Source organism: Heliconius melpomene, chromosome 2 (assembly GCF_056956725.1).
Source record: "Heliconius melpomene rosina isolate 202511_hmr_F chromosome 2, ASM5695672v1, whole genome shotgun sequence".
NCBI lineage: Eukaryota > Metazoa > Arthropoda > Insecta > Lepidoptera > Nymphalidae > Heliconius > Heliconius melpomene.
The window spans coordinates 6,640,373-6,659,820 of record NC_140390.1 but is presented as its reverse complement, the minus strand read 5'-3'; the positions used below and the strand labels follow the sequence as shown (position 1 = coordinate 6,659,820).

General features: G+C 32.8%; 1 protein-coding gene across 9 annotated transcripts in view; it reads left to right on the top strand.

Moving 5' to 3' along the window:
• Window positions 1–19,448, top strand: part of LOC146540619 (T-box transcription factor TBX2-like) — a 101,000-nt gene that overhangs the window by 54,085 nt on the left and 27,467 nt on the right. For 7 of the 9 annotated variants that reach the window (XM_085203544.1, XM_085203560.1, XM_085203568.1 and 4 more), the window contains one exon: window positions 15,811–15,906. The exons of the other annotated variants lie outside the window; for them this stretch is intronic. In XM_085203544.1, coding sequence (XP_085059670.1) covers window positions 15,811–15,906 — 96 coding nt within the window. The remainder of the gene's footprint in view (window positions 1–15,810; window positions 15,907–19,448) is intronic. 9 annotated transcript variants of the gene reach the window in all.

Below are 19,448 nucleotides of genomic sequence, written 5' to 3'. Positions count from 1 at the left end.
ATATAACGTCGTTTTTAAATTATATAAATATTTATCTCGTTAAACACGACATTCTTAAATTCCAATTAAAATCATTATCTATGATTAATCGTGATTAATTAATTGTGCCTGTACGCGACGATTGTGGGTTCGATTCCTATTCGGGGGAATGAAAGAATTGAAGAATTCATCAATATTTGATTTTTTTTCGCTCTGGTACTAAGGCAGAAGCGTGGCGTTAAGTTCCGTTACTCAACACGCGATGCCTTGTAAATTCGGTGGAAAGTGGGGAACGGAATTTCTTAACACAAGGTTCCCTCTGCCTACCCTAATCAAACTCAGACTACTACTAATTTTAGATTTTTTGAAATTATTATATTCATATAACTTTCGTTATTCTCCTTAAAATGTTGATTTATACACTAAAAAAAGAGCGAGTATTTTATTAGGCCCAAAACTCGGTCTTAAAATTAAATAAAAGTTAATTAAAAAAACCCTCCGTAGTTGATTACAATTAACGATTACTATAAAAACGTGACCTTTCATAATAATATTAGCATTTAGGAAAAAAAATGTAGGAAGTGTGAATAAATAATAAATAATTATAACAAATATTGTGAAGGCGTCGTTCATGAACGAACACGCCACCTGTGGCCTGTAGTACTTAACGTAATATACTGGTTGAATTGTGAGCTTGAATGTACTAAAAATGAAAATAAGTAGAATTATTTGAGGAAGTTAATTGTTTTTTGTGGGTTGTGGCTTAGTTGTAAAAGATCCTATTTATTACTTATTTTCATAATATACTTAGATGTATTCTCTAGCTTGTAAAGAATACCAAGAGAATTTTAACATCCCATTCCCATACAACAAAAACAGAAACGTGTGATGACACTGATGGGATGACAAAATACCATCTTTTACATGAGCATTTTTCTCAATTTGATTGGTCTTTTACGCTAAAAAGCATGTTAAATTTGGATCTAATAAGCTAAACTAATCCCTAGTAATTTAACAGAAACAAGCCGTAACACTACTAAAATATTATAGTAATAAAATCTATGGAGAAATGAAAAAATATATATATAATTAACAGAAAAATAATAAAAATATCCATTAGAATACCGGCTCTATACGTTACATTGGATATTTTTATTTTTTACGGCACGCTGTATCCCGCACACAGGAGAGTAGACGAAACCTAGTGTTAAAACACTCCTTTTTCAATTTTAGAGGCATTGCGTTCCGCCACTCACTAGAGTGAATAGCTTATATATTTCATTCCCTCGAATTGGAATCGAACCCACAACCTATTTGGATATCTAATTATTTTAAAATAAGCGGCGTAATACGATCTCGCTATGGGCAATGAATGAAGAGATAAAAACCGAAGTGCCGCCTGAGTATTTTTATATGTAAAGGAGATATTATTAACGGTGTTTATTGATGGCTGAACACCGGTAGTCGTTCGGATTCGAACATATTGAATTTAAAAAAAGAATAATTTCGTAAACGATCACAGATAATGCAATATTATAAAATTGAGATTGGAAGAAATTATATATTTTTTTTATTAACATTAAATTCATAAAAGAGGTCGTCGTAGCGGAAAAATACACACGTGTGACTGTACGATGATTGTCGATTCGATTCTCTCATGTACAGTGACGTAATCACAATAATTCTCACATTATATTCATTTCTTTTTTCTGGTACCATGGTAAAGTGCGGCATTGAGTTCTTTCACCCGGAAAGTGGAGATCGCTGAATATTAACATTAGGTTCCCTCTGCCTACTATACTAAATGTGGGATACACAAAGCTTAACAAAGTTAATGAAAAATAATTTCTGGATTTTAAAAGATATCTTAAAATAATAAAACGTTACTGTCAACTTTCCTACTTATATATTGTCAACGTCAAAACTGACATCACCAAACCCAAACACAAACCCGCCATTTTACATCGCCGCTACGTTTTTAAAATTCGAACCTAAAAAGGTGGGTACTTAATTACCACCACAAACGAACCTCACCAGCCCGTCAGTTCCACTAAAGGGTAACCTGACCGAACATTGTTCATTAATTGAATTGCAATAATAATTGCACAAATAAATTCCATTTTACATTTACATACATACGTATATAGACCTATTGAGGTATAAAGCAGTCTTTATTCCAAACAATTCGGCATTTTTTGATAAGTACAAACGGGCCGCGGCAACTCGCGTTGTATTATTCCCAACTTAATGTTCAATAGTAACAGATTACATAAAAAAATAATATAATTGCAATATAAATTCTAAATTTTATTGTACGTAAAGCTTATTAAGCTGGCAAATTAATTAAAATATCGTGTTGCTTTAGTTTTGTTTTTAAATATTTAAATCTTAGCTGTTTATTCCGTTCTTGTGAACGGAATGTATTTGTGGTATTTTACACCTTGCAACGGTAATGTTATTTGTAAACTTTAAAGAAACGAGACCGTCGTGGCGCAAACAGCAGGGCAAATAGCAGGGTAGGCAGAGGGAACCTAGTTCTAAGACACTCTGTTCCCCCTTTTCTGATGAATTCTAGAGGCATTCCATGTTGAGTGGCGTAACTCGACGCCGCGCTTTGCCCCGATACCAGAGCGAAGAAATGGAATAAACGTAAATAAATATTTCATTTCTCCGAGAGGAGATCGAACCCGCATCCAGTCACCCTTTGTCCCCCCTGCGCCACGACTGGCCTCAGTATTCGACCTCTACTGTACAGTATTTACACATAGCAGACAAAGGGAATACACTCCCTTCCAAGCCGTCCTTTGACTTGGTTTCAAAACGTAGAAATAATTTATTTCCCCAAATGGGAATTGAACCCACAATTCTCACTTTTACTATCACTCTGCTGCCATACAATAATTGATTAATATAATAACAATTCTACTTTATCATTTTATTTATGGAAATTAACATAAACTTCTGGAATTATTTTCTATAATAGTTTTTATTGGCAAATGGGCGAAGACGTAAGAAAATTATGTAAAAAGTATAATCGTATTAGCCGTCTACACGCATTTCTATAAAAAGCAATAAAGTGGGATCTAATTCCATTTGCTAATTTTAAAGTTAAGTTATGCTTGTGTAAAAAGACAATAATAAATAGATTTCTATAAATAGTAATATACAATGACAATTGAATTGCGGCGTTCAGTTCCGCTATTCAACAAAAGTGGTATACCAATTTTTGGCTGTAGGTTTTCCATGTCATACCTGTGAAACTAAAAATAGGACACTGCATCCCTTACTTTCTGTATTTTGGAGGTATAGCGTGTTAAGTGGGGGAACTTAATGTCTCGCTTGTTTTCGACGATACCAGAGCGAAGAAACGAAAATATAAATTTAACTAAATATTTCTCCTTAAGCCTCACTTTTTTTTTAAATAATTCTCCATTAAATAGAGAAATTCCTTTTTTTTCATACCGGAAAGTATTAAATGTAATATAAAAAGGAATACAATGTAATAAGTATAATCATATTATCGGCTTCCTGTCTATGTCCTTTACGCATTTCTATAAACATTAATAAAATAAATTATAATTCCATTTGTCAAACGTCTAAATAAAAACATAATAATAAAAAAATGATATAAATAGTAAAATGCACTAAAGATGGCAAAGAAATTAAGGAAACGTTATCTAAATTAAGTTTTGATTTTTCGTCTTTGGTTAAAATTATTGAGATTATGGTAAAAAAAAATAAGTACATCAGCTTCACGCTTTATCCCGCACACAGCAGAGTAAGCAGAGGGAACCAAGTGTTCTGGAGGTTCCGCCGAATTCTGGAGGAATTGCGTGTTGAGTGGCGGAACACAACGCCGCCCTTAACCTCGACACCAGAACCAAGAAATAGAAATATAAGTTTAATTAGATATTTTATTTCCTCATTCCTAAGTAAATTGAACATAGAAATTAAAAAAGCATAAAAGATTCAAAGATGTCATTACCGTCTAACTGATGATAACTTAACACCAATTAAATGTTATTGGACCTCTATGAGAGGGACTGGAGAACCTAGAAATATATACAAAAAAAGTCATAAAAAAAATTGCCTTTTAATTGTACACTTAATAATTAAAATTTCACAATTTTAACGAAATATTCAAAAATATGAAAAGGTGAAAGAATTGTTTCATTTCAATAACTTTAAAGTTATCTCAATGATTTCATATAAAATTGAACCATACTTATTTTGAAATATATTTTAACCTAGCCTTTTTTAACAAGGATTGATCGGCAAATTAAAATGCCTATACAAATTGCAACGCCCGCATCGTATTTGAACCCGCATCCTTCACTTCTCTTTTTGTACTAGCGTGTAAAAAAAGTATTGAACTTTTTTTTTTAGACTTAATGATAGTTAAACGTTAGTTACATTGTAATTAGGTTAATTTACAAGAGCAATTTGTTTTAGAGTTAACTTATTTCTTGTTATAAACGCGATACGTTTTGGGTTCGATTTCCATTTGAGGAAATTAAATATTTTATGTTTTCATTTCTTCCTTCATTTCTTGCATTTTATCCCCACTCGAGTAAATGTATTATTATTTATTGATATTTTCATTTCTTCGCTCTGGTACCAAAGCAAAAAGCCAGACGATGAATTCCTAGGTTTCCTCTGCCTTAACACTAGGTTTCCTCTGCCTACCCGCTCTATCTGCTTTAAATGACGTCAATCAAAATAATTTCCTACCACCACCACCACCATTCTAAAGTAATACATTAAAACCAACCACGGAGACCACCAGTAGAGGCCCTTATCACCATAATTGTCGGAACCTGAACACGTTTAAAGTTAATTGAGGCCGGTCCCGAGATTATCGACATAGGATTTACGAGCGGGCGATAACGTGCTCTCCTGAGAAACATCTTGTCAATTTGTCGTTCTCAAAGGTTCTGAGATTTTATTATATATTTTTTAAATAAACCAGCTTCACACTGTATCACGCACATAGCTGTGTAAGCTAGGATTATAGTGTTAAGAATTTCGAAGCTATTGACTGCTGTGAAATTCTTCTCTCAGCCCCCCGCGGAGGGAGAGGGGAGACGGTTCCAGGGCTGAGCCCTCAGACCGTAGTGGTCTTTCTCCGCCCATGGCTATGGGCCCGTCGTTGGGGTGGGCCAAGGCGCTGTAGTTGTGTCCATAGGGACTGGGGGAAAGTGGAGCGGGAGAGGAGGAGCTATACGCTGCCCGGTCAGCTCAGCCGAGTGAGACCCCTGGTAACCCAGAGGAGGCCCAGCTTAGGCGACCAGCGACCGGAGCTGGAAGCTATTGAGCACATCAGCCTTTTGTCTAGGTGCTAGAGCGAAATGTCAATAAATAATGATTAATTTCCTCGAGTGGGAATCGAACCAACAACCAGTCGAGTTTACAGTCAAAACGGCTTCGACTGCTAGTAGTAATTTAACAAAAACAACATAAACAACTGCGACATCGTGCCAAAATCCGGCACGGAATGTTTCTACAGCGGTTGGCGCATCGCTATAATTATGCAGCTTTATAAAAAGAATGGTATTTCTGATCGAAAATATTGATCTACAGAACTGTCGTCTTATATTTATTATTTTTTGTTTTAGTACTACGTAACTTAACGCTACATTCTACCCTACTGTATGGGGTATATGATACCTCAGTTATTTATTTAGAAGCTAGATAGAATTCTAACAATATTTTAGTCTTAGTTAAGATTCTTATCTTACATAATTTGACTGTAAGGACTTGTCCCCTATCAGGAGATATCTATTTCGTATTCTGGTATGGCAGTGGAATGTAGAAATTCGCCACTTCTCATGCAGTGTCGAATTCGGGCGAAAAACGAAAAACGTAGTGTCTTAACACTAGGTACTCGCTGACTCCTTAAATATTATATATTCGCTCTGGCACCAATGCCAAAGCTGGGCGTTCGATTTCCACCACCCAATTCACAAAGCCTTGAAAACTACGACGGAAACTGGGGAACGAAGTGTCCTAACACTAAGTTCCCTTTGCCTACCCTGCTATGTGCGGGATACAGCGTGAACCTGATTTTCAATCTTCTATATATATAAAATCGAAAGGTGACTCACTCATCACGAAATCTCAGAAACTACAAGTGCTAGGAATCTCAAATTTTGCATAGGAGTTACTTATAGGACGTAGGTGCTCGCTAAGACGGGAATTGGCAATATTCGACTCCTAAGGAGTTGTTTTTGGGGTTGAAAGTTTGTATGAAACTTCGTTACTACAAATATATTCGACTCCTAAGAAGTTGTTTTTGGGGTTGAAAGTTTGTATGAAACTTTGTTACTACAAATGCTAGGAGTCTCAAATTTTGCATGGACGTCACTTATAGGACGTAGGTACTCATGGAGACAGAAATTAATAATAACGTAGTTCACGCAGGCGAAGCCGCGAGCGGGCCGCTAGTACTTTATATATCTATATTTAAAATATAGAAAAATATTATATCTCAGTATATATTTAACATTCTGCAGTAGGTTTGGCTCTCAGAATGCGACAACCATAAACGTGACAAGCGCAGTCCTACAGAACTATTTTGGCGGAGTGACAAGAATATTCATTTTATTTGTCAGAAATAAAAAGTATTTGTTTTGTTACTTAAATTTCTTTACATTTGCAATCCTTGAAATATTTATTAGAATATTTTTATGTTAGTATGGAAAATAAGTATATTTAATAGATATATATTTAAAAATCAGCTCAGCTTCACGCTTTATCCCGCATGCAGCAGGGTATGCAGTAACTTAGTGTTTAGACTCTCCGTTCACTTACTGCCTTTCTGCTGAATTTTGGGGGCATTGCGTGGGGGTGGCAGGACTCTACGTCGCGCTTTCACTTCAACACCAGAGCGAATGTTCTAAGCGAATTTACACATTAATATAATAAAATAAGACATGTTTAGGATTTCCATTGTATAATAGAGATATAACATAGTTATAAAAACGTATTAACATAAAAAATAATATTATAAAAGATATCACAGATAGAAATGTAAATACTAACCATATAAGAAACCAAAGAAAACAACACATATGTACAACAATGAAGGGACATATCTATTTCAATATCTAAAATGAATATTAATATAATTTTATTCGATAATAATAACGCCGCTGACGCCATTGCTCCGCGTGACGTAATAACTTAAGCCCCTTGCACACTGGCGAATAATCCTAACCCCATTGTGTTCTCACCCTAACCCTGTCACCCTAGGCTCAGTGAAACACCTCTCTCTTGAAGCACTAAGGTTCAAATCCGCATGGAGAACATAACAAATGAGTATCAGATACGAGGGCGATAGAGAAATGTAATAATACGTACGTTTCGTTTATCTAGGAAATTATAAGTACTAGTTAGTTGGTGGATATTTTTCCGGTGCTCCTCTGGGTATCCTCGGTGCTAACGAGCGGTTGTAATGTTTTGATTTTAACTCGATTATTTCGAAAAAAATTACATGTGATGTCTTTTATATGCATTCTACGAGAAGAAAATCGTATTATCTATGGGTTAGGAAAGCGTGAAACGGAGTGTTTTAACACTGGGTGCTCTATGTCCCTTTGTTAAGGATATGTGGTATATAAAGTGTAGGTGAAGATTTAAACTCGATTATTTTGAAAAAAATGACATCTGATGTCTTTTATATGCATTCTACGAGTAAAAATAAGTATTATCTATAGTTATTTTTATTTGAAAAATAACTATAACTAATTCCATTAAAAATTGATGTCCAGGTGACGCTTGGTGCAGTTTAAAACTGCACTTCTTACATACATACACATAAAAAAACAATTTATGCTAAATATCTAGTAATACTTATATTTTATTGTTATTTTATATTTTCTTTATAAAAATAAATATAATAGTATCTAATAAAACTATATATTACAAATGGCAAAGGCCTAATATCTATTAAAAACAATGCTGACTTAAATATTGGTATGTAGAGTCGTTAAATACTGTCTTGAATAGATTAATTCTGGCTTCTCTTTTGATATTTTAATAATATTTTTATTTTATCATTGATATTTACACGATATTATATTAAAAATAGTGTCTATTTTAAATGTAATTTTAACATTGAGTCCAATCGTGGCTCAGAAGGACAAACGCGGCGTTCAGTTCCGCCACTTAACACGCAACACGCAATGCTTCCAGAATTCGTCGTAAAGTGAGGAACGTAAGTAATTTAATGGGAAAGTAGTGTTTTTACACTGCGTCGTCAGGTTCCCTCATATTCCTAGCTAGGTGTGGAATACCTACAGGTACCTTTAGCAAATTTACTTACCTGCAGATAAAACAAAACTTAAATTATTTACTTAGAACTCTACCAAATTTATCTTTGCTCTTCTACATTCTATATTCTTTCATAGAATAATAATTAAAAATACTTACTACTTCCTATCTTATACATACTCGTATACCTAAATCATGTTATAAGACAATTATTTAAATATTTCAAATATTATTTTCAATATCTAGATTAAATATTATTAAAAAGAAATTCATTTTACATTTTAAATATTTTTTTTACAATTTTTTACTTACAATAAACATTAAATTACAACAAAAATGACTTCCCAAGCAAATTCCTCTAAGACTCTTACTTAGACTTAACTATACTTACTATTTGTCACTCTATCGTAGGGGGTGACAGTAAATAGTGCGCCGTGATTGGGCGGCCGGCGTGACGTCACAAGCCAGTCACGCCCTAAGTTTAACGGATTAGAATGACCGATGCCGGATAGGTACTAACCACTAAGTGTAGTGTGGACGATGAGTTGTGGCTGACTTAAAGCTAGACGTATAGATAGATAGATAGATAGCTACGCAGATTTCGTTTTAAATTTTTTTCTAATTTTTGATTATTTTTTTCCCAATGCGCAAAAGTTCAGAAAGCTTGACTTAAGAGCGGCCACAACTTGACGATCGCACTATAAGAATCTCTATGCAACGGTAGTAGCTTGAAATATATAGAGAATATTATTTTTTTATTATTTTGTCATATAATACTACCTATTAAGTTATTTTTTTCTCTAAGAAGTTCTAGTCTAACTCTATTATAAGTCATGCGAATGAGTTTTTTAATCCATAACCCTCATTGATATTCACCATATAATCCAACAACACCATTACGGAGAAAATAGAAAACAGAAAAAATCACTACTCTTTTTTCTTAATATAACAGGAAGACATGTTAGAAAATTAAATGTTATATTCTTACTAGAATCTCAAACTCGGCTTCGCTTGCTTTAACTTATATTAAACATTATACCTATATAGATAATAAATAAATTTATGTTTTATAAAAAGTAACCTATTTTCTAAAAGCACAAAGCTTCATGATAATTAGTTAACTAGATTTAGTATAACAAACAAACTTACATTCACATTTATAATATTATTAGGTCAACTAATAAACTAATCTATTTATACATTTCCCTTAAATAAATCATTTATTTTTCTCAGAAACCAAAAATACAATGCGAAAAATGTAGACCTCCTAAAAAACTCTGTAGTAGAAGACCATTGAATTCCTGCTTTCGCGGACCGACGTTAGGGGACCCCATAATTGTCCATGGCGCCCGTCTGCTCATCACTTTTATACCTTTTTGTATGGTCTTTTTGGTTCCTTTTTGGTCCCTTTTGTTCGCTTGTTGGTTTTTGGAATTACCTTATGTCTTATTAGCATAGCTGTCTGATAAGACGTGATTGCTGTTTTAACAGCTGACCGGGGCTCCGAATTTAATTTTGAGACCGAATTTGTACGAAATTACCTTTGGCGAATCTTTCTGGTCGTTTTTTTTTCCAATTATTCAAATAAGTGAGTAATTCTGAGTTGATTGTGCAATCTATTTAACTGTATTTGATATTTGTTGAATTTTTATTAAAATTTAATTTAAATTAAAACTATATTCATGCTCTACAGTACTAAAATCCTTGATATTTAATGAGAAAAAAAATCATCAACTCTATAAAATCTATTGCAAAATTTCTACCACTTAACCCGTAGCCCGTGTAGACTCAACCCGGTGCCATAAATCAGCTATACTGAAAGAAGCCCATACAAATACAAGCCAGCCCACTACAGAGACGATGTTCCCGATAAAATATGCGTCGGACGAACAGACACCGGTCACCGAAACGCTTATATTGTAAACAGGGAGTAAAATAACTACAGAGAAAACCAAAAGAAGAATTATGCATCATCTTAAGAATTTCTCAATAAGCTGTGGGGCCGACGCGGGCGCCGCCCCGCGGCGAGTCGGTGGCGCCTCTATCGATTATAGGGCTGTCTCTCTCTCTCGTAGCGCGCTGTCCCGCTCGCACGCGCACGGGTGGCGCCCGCCGCGTCATCACCGCGACCTCTCAGGGTCTTCGGGGCTCTCGTTTAAACAGCTTGCAGGCTATATCATTAATCTATTAACGTAAGGACCAGGGTTCATATACGAGATGATTTCTCGTTTTTTCGGTTGTACCACCGGCCGCGGTGAAAGCTGACGCGGGGGAACCGGACTCCCGCGGGGGAACTGGATTCAGTTTTATGGTGCTTAATTAGGTGACCTGTCGGTCCGCGTTGGATCAAGGGATGTCCTTATATCTTTTATTGGGCGATATCGTAAATAACATCTGGACAAAGACAAGAATCATGAATGTTGATCATAGATTTTTTTATCAGCTTCACGCTGTATACTGCACATAGCAAGGTACGTAGAGGGAACCTAGTGTTGAGATGCCGTTCTCCATCTTTCGCTGAATTTTAGAGTGTTGAGTGGCGAAACTAAACGCCGAGCTTTTGTTTTGATGCTAGAACGAAGAAATGAAAACATTAATAAATAATAATTCATTCTCCCGAGTGGGAATCGAACCTACATTAACTTACTTGAGGTCTTACGCCACCACAGCCTCGCTCATTGTTAATCCCAAAAAACATTCACATTCAAATTTCCATGTAGAAACCAGTGCTGTAGTTAACGTTTTATGGGAGTACTCCGGTCCGCCCCCCGGCGTGGAGGTGCGGCTGCGCGGGCGCCGGTCTCATTCATATTTTGTACAACCCGTGTGCCCGTTAATTACACCCTCGACTTGGCTCGGCGATTGAGGCTGATTAAGTTCTTGACATTATATTATTTTGTCTTTGTAATAACAAGTTCATTGCTTGTTTACGATGTTTTCGAGCTTGGAAATTCGTCATCGAATTTGTAGGGGATTTCACAATTTATGGTTGCGCTGGAGTCGATTCTGTCAGCTATGATAAGCAAGAACTAGCATTATAGAAGTATAGCTAGCAATTTTCTGTGAATACCTCTTAGAGAATATTAAATTTATGTTTTCAGTATTAAGATGTAAAATATTAAGAGCTAAATGGATCGAGACTGGCTTTGGTATATATAAAATCGTGTTTTACATTTCAATCGATGTTAATTTATTTATAAAATTATCTCTACAGATAGTACTTATGTAGACTATCTTACCATTACTTCTCTGTTAACTTCTTTTGCTTATTTAAGTAAAAAAAAATTGTAAGAAACTGTATTTGATGGCCTTTTGTCGAGGCGAAGCGCGGCGTTGAGTTCCGCCACTCAACTCGCAATACATACAAAATCACTGAAAGTGGGAAACGGAAATGTCGCACTAGGTTCCCCCGCCTTCCCTGCTGTGTGCGGGATACAGTGCAAAACTAAAATTAGAATACAAATAATAATGTAAAAAGCTTACGGACCAAGCTTCTGTACTATAGTTATTTATATTGAAAAAAATCTTACTTTCTAATCTAACCAAGGTAGAAGAGAGAAATCTTCAATTTAAAATATAACATTTAGATGAGGTATTCTTAGGTGTTTCTCTATCATAGTTTGTATTAAAAAGTTATTTTAAGAGACTTTAGACAATAATAAATTAATAAATAAATAAATATGGTGTAGATATAAAAATTTGCATTTAATCTGAAATCAATAAAGTTAAGATATTATAACCGTTGAAGCACCTGCTACATACAAGGTACATAAAGATAAACATCTATACAGTGTGAAAATTACTATATACGGATAAAAATATCAAAAAATATAACATAAATATAATAAAATATCCTCTAAATATTATTTACACTTCATATACCTACAAGACATATAGCGGAGTTAAGTTCCGCCATTTAACACGCAATCGATGGTGCATGGAAACGGAGTGTGTTAACATTAGATTCCCTCTGCCTGTTGTGCCACACTATAAAAATAAAGTATCAATATTTCTCAAGTATGTTTTATAAAAATTTAATGAAATAAACACTATTTAGTGGTAGATAGTAATAATGAAATATATCTTTTTGAACTTGCGATAAGTAAAGTAAGGTTAACGATAATTGTACTTAAAAATACAAATTAAATATGTCAATGTATACTTATTTAGAAAACGTATTAATATTTGAAAATAGCGGGACTCGAACTCGCGCCACATTTGTTTTTTTTTTAAAGGAATTTCATAGAAGAATATAGTTATAAAGTTAAAAAAATGCTTACAGGTAGAACTTAGTATAACGTAAAAAAAATAATAAAAAATATTATAGAATAAAGGAAATTTATAAAAATATTTATATTTATATAAATAAAATTAAAAAGCTAGCCAATAATCTTTCAACTAAAGTACTAAATATGAAAAACCGTAGATTTATCTAACAATTTTTAATTAAAATACCAGCCATTATTTTCAAATTAATAAACACATAAAAAAAAGCCAATTTTACTATGTAAATGTAAAATATTACTTAAACATTTTAAAAAAATAAAATAAAATAACCCTCTGTTAGCATCTACTCTATCCTTGTTTGTTTAACAGGCGAGAACTTAGCTTAACCGGTCATTATCTTTCCTTTTTATGATTTATATTTACTTTCAAAATTGACCTGCTTACTTCTTTATTTTTATGGTTAAAATAAGAATTTTATTCTTTTATAATTTGAGGTTAAAGCGATTGCGATGGTGAGTAGACTGCGGCGTTAAATTCCGCCACTCATCATATCAAATTCTAAGACTAGAATGCAACTTTTTTGGTAACCAATAAATTTCTCAACAAAATTCTTAACGATTATTATATTTATTTTATATACTAAGTATATCGCATAAACTAGTATTGTATTTAATCAAAAATTAAAAAAAAAACATTTAAAACCAACACCCAAAAACAAAGAAAAACACACACAAAAAAACCCCCCACTTTTTTCCATTCAAAAAGATAGATAATAAATCATCGCTAAAAAATATATGAACAATTATTAAAGTAATTTAGCAGTCCGTCCGTTCGTCTGTGTTTGTTTTCCAGGCGAGAACTTTACCCAACCTATTATTACGTCTCTTCATTTTTGAAGCCAGGAGTGGCCAGCACTTGGCTCTTGGCGCTTGATTCACATTTCTTTTGTTTACGGCCAGTTGTTCGTGTAGTGAAAGTGCTTAATGGACATCTTTGCAAATAAGGCTTCTTTTTTTTTGTTCTTTGCTATTTTTTTTATGTAATTTAGTTTATTGTTTTGGATTTTGATAGTGTTGTGTTGATTTTAAAAGTGTAATGTTTAAATATTTATATGGAGATTATTATGATATAACAAAGAAAATGTTTGTTATCTCCATAGTTATATTAAAAATAAAATGTAATTATATTTTAAAAAAGATACTTATAGACTCTGTCTATCACTGTTTTTTCTCATATTTCACTTCATAGAAGATACGCGCGAAGACAAGCATTAGAACTAAATATATAGAAATAGTAATTGAATTTTCATTTTCATTTCTTCGCTCTAGTAAGAAAACAAAGCACATCGTTCAATTCCACCATTCAACACACAATATCTCAAAAAAACGGCGCACGATGTCTTAAACGGTTAAGACAATAAATCCCTCTATCCACCCTGTTCCATGCGGGATATAGCGTGAAGCTATTACCTATACAACATAACATCTAAATTCATAATTATAATTTTATATATAAAAAAATAAATAAATAAATAAAAATACTTTATTTGTTCAACAGATTTTACACAAAAATAATTGTTACAGAGATCTCCTTCTAAGCAAGTAATGCCTGTATTAGGAGACCCAGGTCTTCCAATATAATATCTAAAATATCTGCTAGGTATATGAAATAAAAATATTTATTATACTTACTATCGAGCACCAACAGTTGCCAGCACCTTCCTCCATATCAACCGCCAGCGGCGCAGGCGCAGCTCTCGTAAAACGTATTATTATCGCTAATAATCTCACTTTTCATTCATCGATGGGCTATGCGTCAATTTTGCTAACTTATCATCAATTCTACTTATTATTTTATTGGTTTTCTCTGTTGTTTTTATTTATTTATTTATTTACACTTTATTGTGCACAATTACACATTAAGAAGAAAAAGAAGAGTATAAAAACGACAAAAATATAAGTTTTTATTAATTTTTAATGTATATTTTATTGTTTTTCTATGTAAGTAAGTTTTATTCTAATACAAATTAAAGATTAATATAATGCAAAATTAGTTGACTATCCTAACACCATTATAGCGTAGGTAGCTCATAAGATAGATAGTTGTCATTTCAAAGCTGCAAGTAAATATTATAATAGAGCTTGAGGCCAGTCGAGGTTCAGGGATATAAGCATGTGAGGGTGGCGTGACAGGTTATGGGTTCCATCCCCATTCGAGGAAATCAAATACTTTATTTATATTTTCATTTCTTTGCTCTGATATAGAGACAAAACAATACGTTGAGTTTTCCGCCATTCAACACGCAGTGTCTTCAGAATTCGGCGAAAAATGGGGGGCGGAGTGTCTTATCACTGGACTCACTGCGGGATACAGCGTGAAGTTGAAATAAAAAAATGTTTAGGTCTATCAAATACCATATACTAAGTAAGGAAAAAGTAATAATTAAATTTCTTAACTCTACAAATTGCCTCTAACACGTTATTACGCAGAAACGCCGTATCTAGGAATCGCGAGACCCGCTCTCTGCATACCTCATTAATTGCTCACGTATCATTTCTTGACGCATTTATCTTATAATTAAATACGCTTAAGAATTAAATAATTTACTATGTTTTTACGCTACTTAAATAATGCGTGAGCACTAGGTTCCCAGGTTCCCACTGCATACAGGTCTCTGGTATTTGCATGTTTACAAAGATTACAAAGTAAAATTACAATTATACAGTGAAAATTTTCACAGATGTCTGTTTTAAAGGAAAATTATATTTTTATATACCTACTTAAGGATTCAATAATTAACTATGTTTTTACGCTTCTTAAATAATGCTAGATTTTGTGGGAAAAATGCGTGAGCACTAGGTTCCCAGGTTCCCTCTGCCTCTCTGGTATTTGCATGTTTACAAAGATTACAAAGTAAAATTACACCTATACAGTCATTATTTTCACAGATCTCTTTTTTAAAGGAAAATTATATTTTCATATACTCCCTTAAGAATGAAATACTTAATCAAAATTTTTTTTACACGCACCTCAAACTATGTTTGCGTGGAAACAGCGTGAAGCTTAACCCGTTTTTGTTTTTTAATTTATTAAATAATTTGTATACTAATTGAAAATGACGATTTATATTATAGAAATGCTAAATGAAAATGCTGATTTATATTTTAGGAAATCCAAGTGATAATTATCACAGATCTCTGTTTGACAGGAAAATTAAATTTTCATACCGGGCGTAAGTCCATTTTATTATTAATAGGTTCTAGCCCACATGTCCATGTCAGGCGTAATTGGCCTTTATTCTGTCGTACTAAAGTTCATTTTTCTCCTTCGTAGGAGCTCATCTATAGCCAAAGCCAACGGATGTTGTCAAAGTTGCTGTGGCCCAATACGTCGCCTTGTGCGCCCAGAGACCCCCACTCAGACCATTTGGTTAGTAGACATTTCATTTTTTTTTTAAATCTTCATAACAGAAATCAATAAAAGCATTGATTGTTATTTATGCAGCCTAAACACAGCTATAAATATAAATAAAACTTTTTTTTTCATATAAATTAGCATACTGAAAAAAATCAGGTGTAACTCAATAAATGTAATTTAAACAACAAAATCAAAAAGGCAAACAATAATATATTTTTTGTTAAGAATTCGAGGAGTCCAGCTAGCTAATTATTAAAAAAAGAGAGAGAAAAAAAGAGAATCCTTCAGTTCCTCTAAACTAAGGCAGTTATCGCATACAGCCTAATCAAACACAGTAAAATTAAAAAATAACGTAACAAAATAACCGTCAAAACATCCTTTACTGATGACGCCCCTAATAAGGCAAGTAATGGTCACCGTCCACTGAATTGAATAAGCTAATAATAAATAATATATTATGTGAGGATGAATGTTTGTTCCACTTTCACGCAAAAACTACTACTACTACTTTACAGTAATATAGTTTATTCATTAGAATAACATATAGGCTAAAATTTATGTAAATATTTTATTTAATTTGGCTATAAAATAACAATAATTATACGCAGGCGAAGCCGCGTTTGGGTGGCTAGTTTATATATATTTTAAAGTAATTTCAAAAAATATCACCTATAGATTTTGTAGAAATTTAAATTACAAATACAAATGACCTTTTGTGAATCCCTTTAAGATTTTACCAAGAAAATATAAGTTTAAATACAATTAAAATTAGCATTAAATAACATTTCATACAATAATTTACATTTTATATCTTCACAAACAGAATAGAATTGGTCGAGGATCCTAAAACGAGGAGTTTTTTTTAACCAGAAAAAAACTTTATGGTCGAAATCATAGCGGCAGATGTTAATGATTCTATTATTTATGATCGAGCCTTCTATTACCTTTTTTTGTCCAATTTTACCTACCGCTAGGTAAGTGGCCTGGGCTTAGTCGTCCGTGTAATTTTTGTTGAGAATTTCTGTATGTAAACATGTAAATTGATATATTTCGTTGAAAGATTAATGGACGACGATTATAGGTTCTATTATTAGTCGAGATAATTAATTATTATTTATTAATATTTTCATTTCTTCGCTATGGTGGGACAGAGTGTCTTATCACTGGTACCTGGTTCCGTAATAAAGGCTTGTAATAAGCTTTTAATTATTAATTAATATCATATTTGAATCTAACATGTGTAAAAAGCCTAATCTTAAACCTGTCATAAGTAATTATATTAAAAACTTGCATACATTAATTAATAGGATCTTGTCGATTACTATGAGTTTTTTTATACTTTTGACTTAGAAATAGAGAATTTGTTAGACATTGCATATTGAGTAGCGAAACTTAAAGATGCACTTTGTCTTTTTGTCACCAGAACGAGGAAATGAAAATAATTAATTCCTCTGACTGGGAATCGAACTCACAACCGTGGCGCTTACAGTCAGAGGATGTGCCGCTTAGCAACGACTATATTTATTCGACAGTTACTTAACTTTTCAATATTATTAAAAATCAGCTTCACGCTGTAACCCGCACACAGCAGGGTAGGCAGAGGGAACCTAGTGTTAAGAAACTCCGTTCCCCACTTTCTGTCGAATTTTGGAGGCATTGCGTGTTGAGTGGCAGAACTCAACGCCGCGCTTGACCTCGACACCAGAACGAAGAAATGAAAATGGAAACGTAAATAAATATTTTTTGTTTCAAATAAATTACAAGTCGTAAGTGACTGGAATACAGTTACAATAAAGTGCTGACGTCCTTATCCGGTCTATTTTGAAACATTTAATACTTTAAGTGGAGCAACCCAACCCGTTCACAGGCTTCTTTAACCAATAAACTACACTCAAAGCCAAACGAAACCTATTATTAGGCCTAATCTGTTAGTACGTTTGTCTTTTATCGTAGAATATATATATTTTTAAATTCTAAACACGAAGAAAATCATCTTTTAAATTAAAAACATTATATATAATAGAATAATTAACTAGAAAACAAAAAACAAAACTTTGGGTCTCATACGAAATACATAAGGCCGGCAAGGCACCTGTAGCTCCTCTGGTGCTGCACGGGGTCGTGGGCGGCGGTGATCACCATAAGGTGATCCGAACGCTCGTTTGCCTTGTCCTTTTTCCATAAAAAAAATATTGCAAGTATTTCCTAGAACTAATAAAGTACAATTAAATCTTTAATATATTTATTTATGAATAAGATAATATCAGCACTCACTGAATGCACCAACTTATCTCGACCGTATATGGTGTAAACGATCTCATAATTATATCACAGATAAATAAATAAGTTATAAATCACCGACGAGATGTTATCTGTGGCTATCTGTTGATATTTAATCTGTATTGCAAATGTCAAAGTGTTTTATACAAACAATCCATTTAAAGATTACACTCTCGTGGGGTATTTAGTCTTTAATTGTTTTTTTATATAAGATTTAGACTATTTTTATTAGAAGACTATTTTTTTTTAATATTTCAACATAATTTTGTTGATGAAAAATATTACAATATTTAAATTATTATGGCTTAGACGTTACGGAGGTACAATAAAATACATACATATACAAGTACAGACACACCGATTAACAATTTTAAATTTCGTATGTAAATTCTAAATTATTCACAAATTAATTTTAACAAACATTTTAAATAATCATCTTGTAAAACTGGCGTAACCACGTTTTTTTATTTAAATTATAACAATAGACAAGTGAAGTAGGTATATCCGGAACAAAGGAGAAATAATAATTTTATTAAAGTATAGATAAAATATATTTTTATGACTTACTTACATAAGGCAAACTAGCTAACTAATAAACTAACGAAACACAGGTGTTTTTAGAATGTTTAAATCCAATATTATTGCTTCTATTTTTTAAACACAGATCTACACAATATATATTTAGATAAATATATAAAAAAATACTCTATTTTAAACATTTGTATTAACAAATAGAAGAATAAAAACAAACAAAAATCTTCAAAAAAATCCCAATTTACATAAAAATTGTCTTAGACCACATCAACTCCAACCTTAGACAGCCGTAGGCGCCATCGCTCATCATTTAGAGGTGTTCGTAAGCTAATTATATACTACAGAACTTAGATATCTTAACTTAAAATCAAACAAAAATATACCTAATTACCTTCACCTTAAAGTATAATATTATCTAACAACACACTATAATAAAATCTCTCAAAATTGGCGTAAAAAGTAATTACTATATGATTGGGGGTTTCTTGACAAAACTAACAAGCAGCATAATTATTATCTACTAATAAATAATCACATGTCGTTAGGCAGCTGTCGATGTTTCCGTCTGTTTGTTTATTGCCACTATTTTGAAGTATAGTTTTTTGACTTTTTAATTTATAATTTGGGGTTTTTTTTTTAAATTCTCTATATATTAATGGATAAGCATATGGTTATTATAGTTAACTACTTCTTTATAATTGTGAGTTGTTTATGGTGTCTAATGAGAGGCGTAGTTCTAA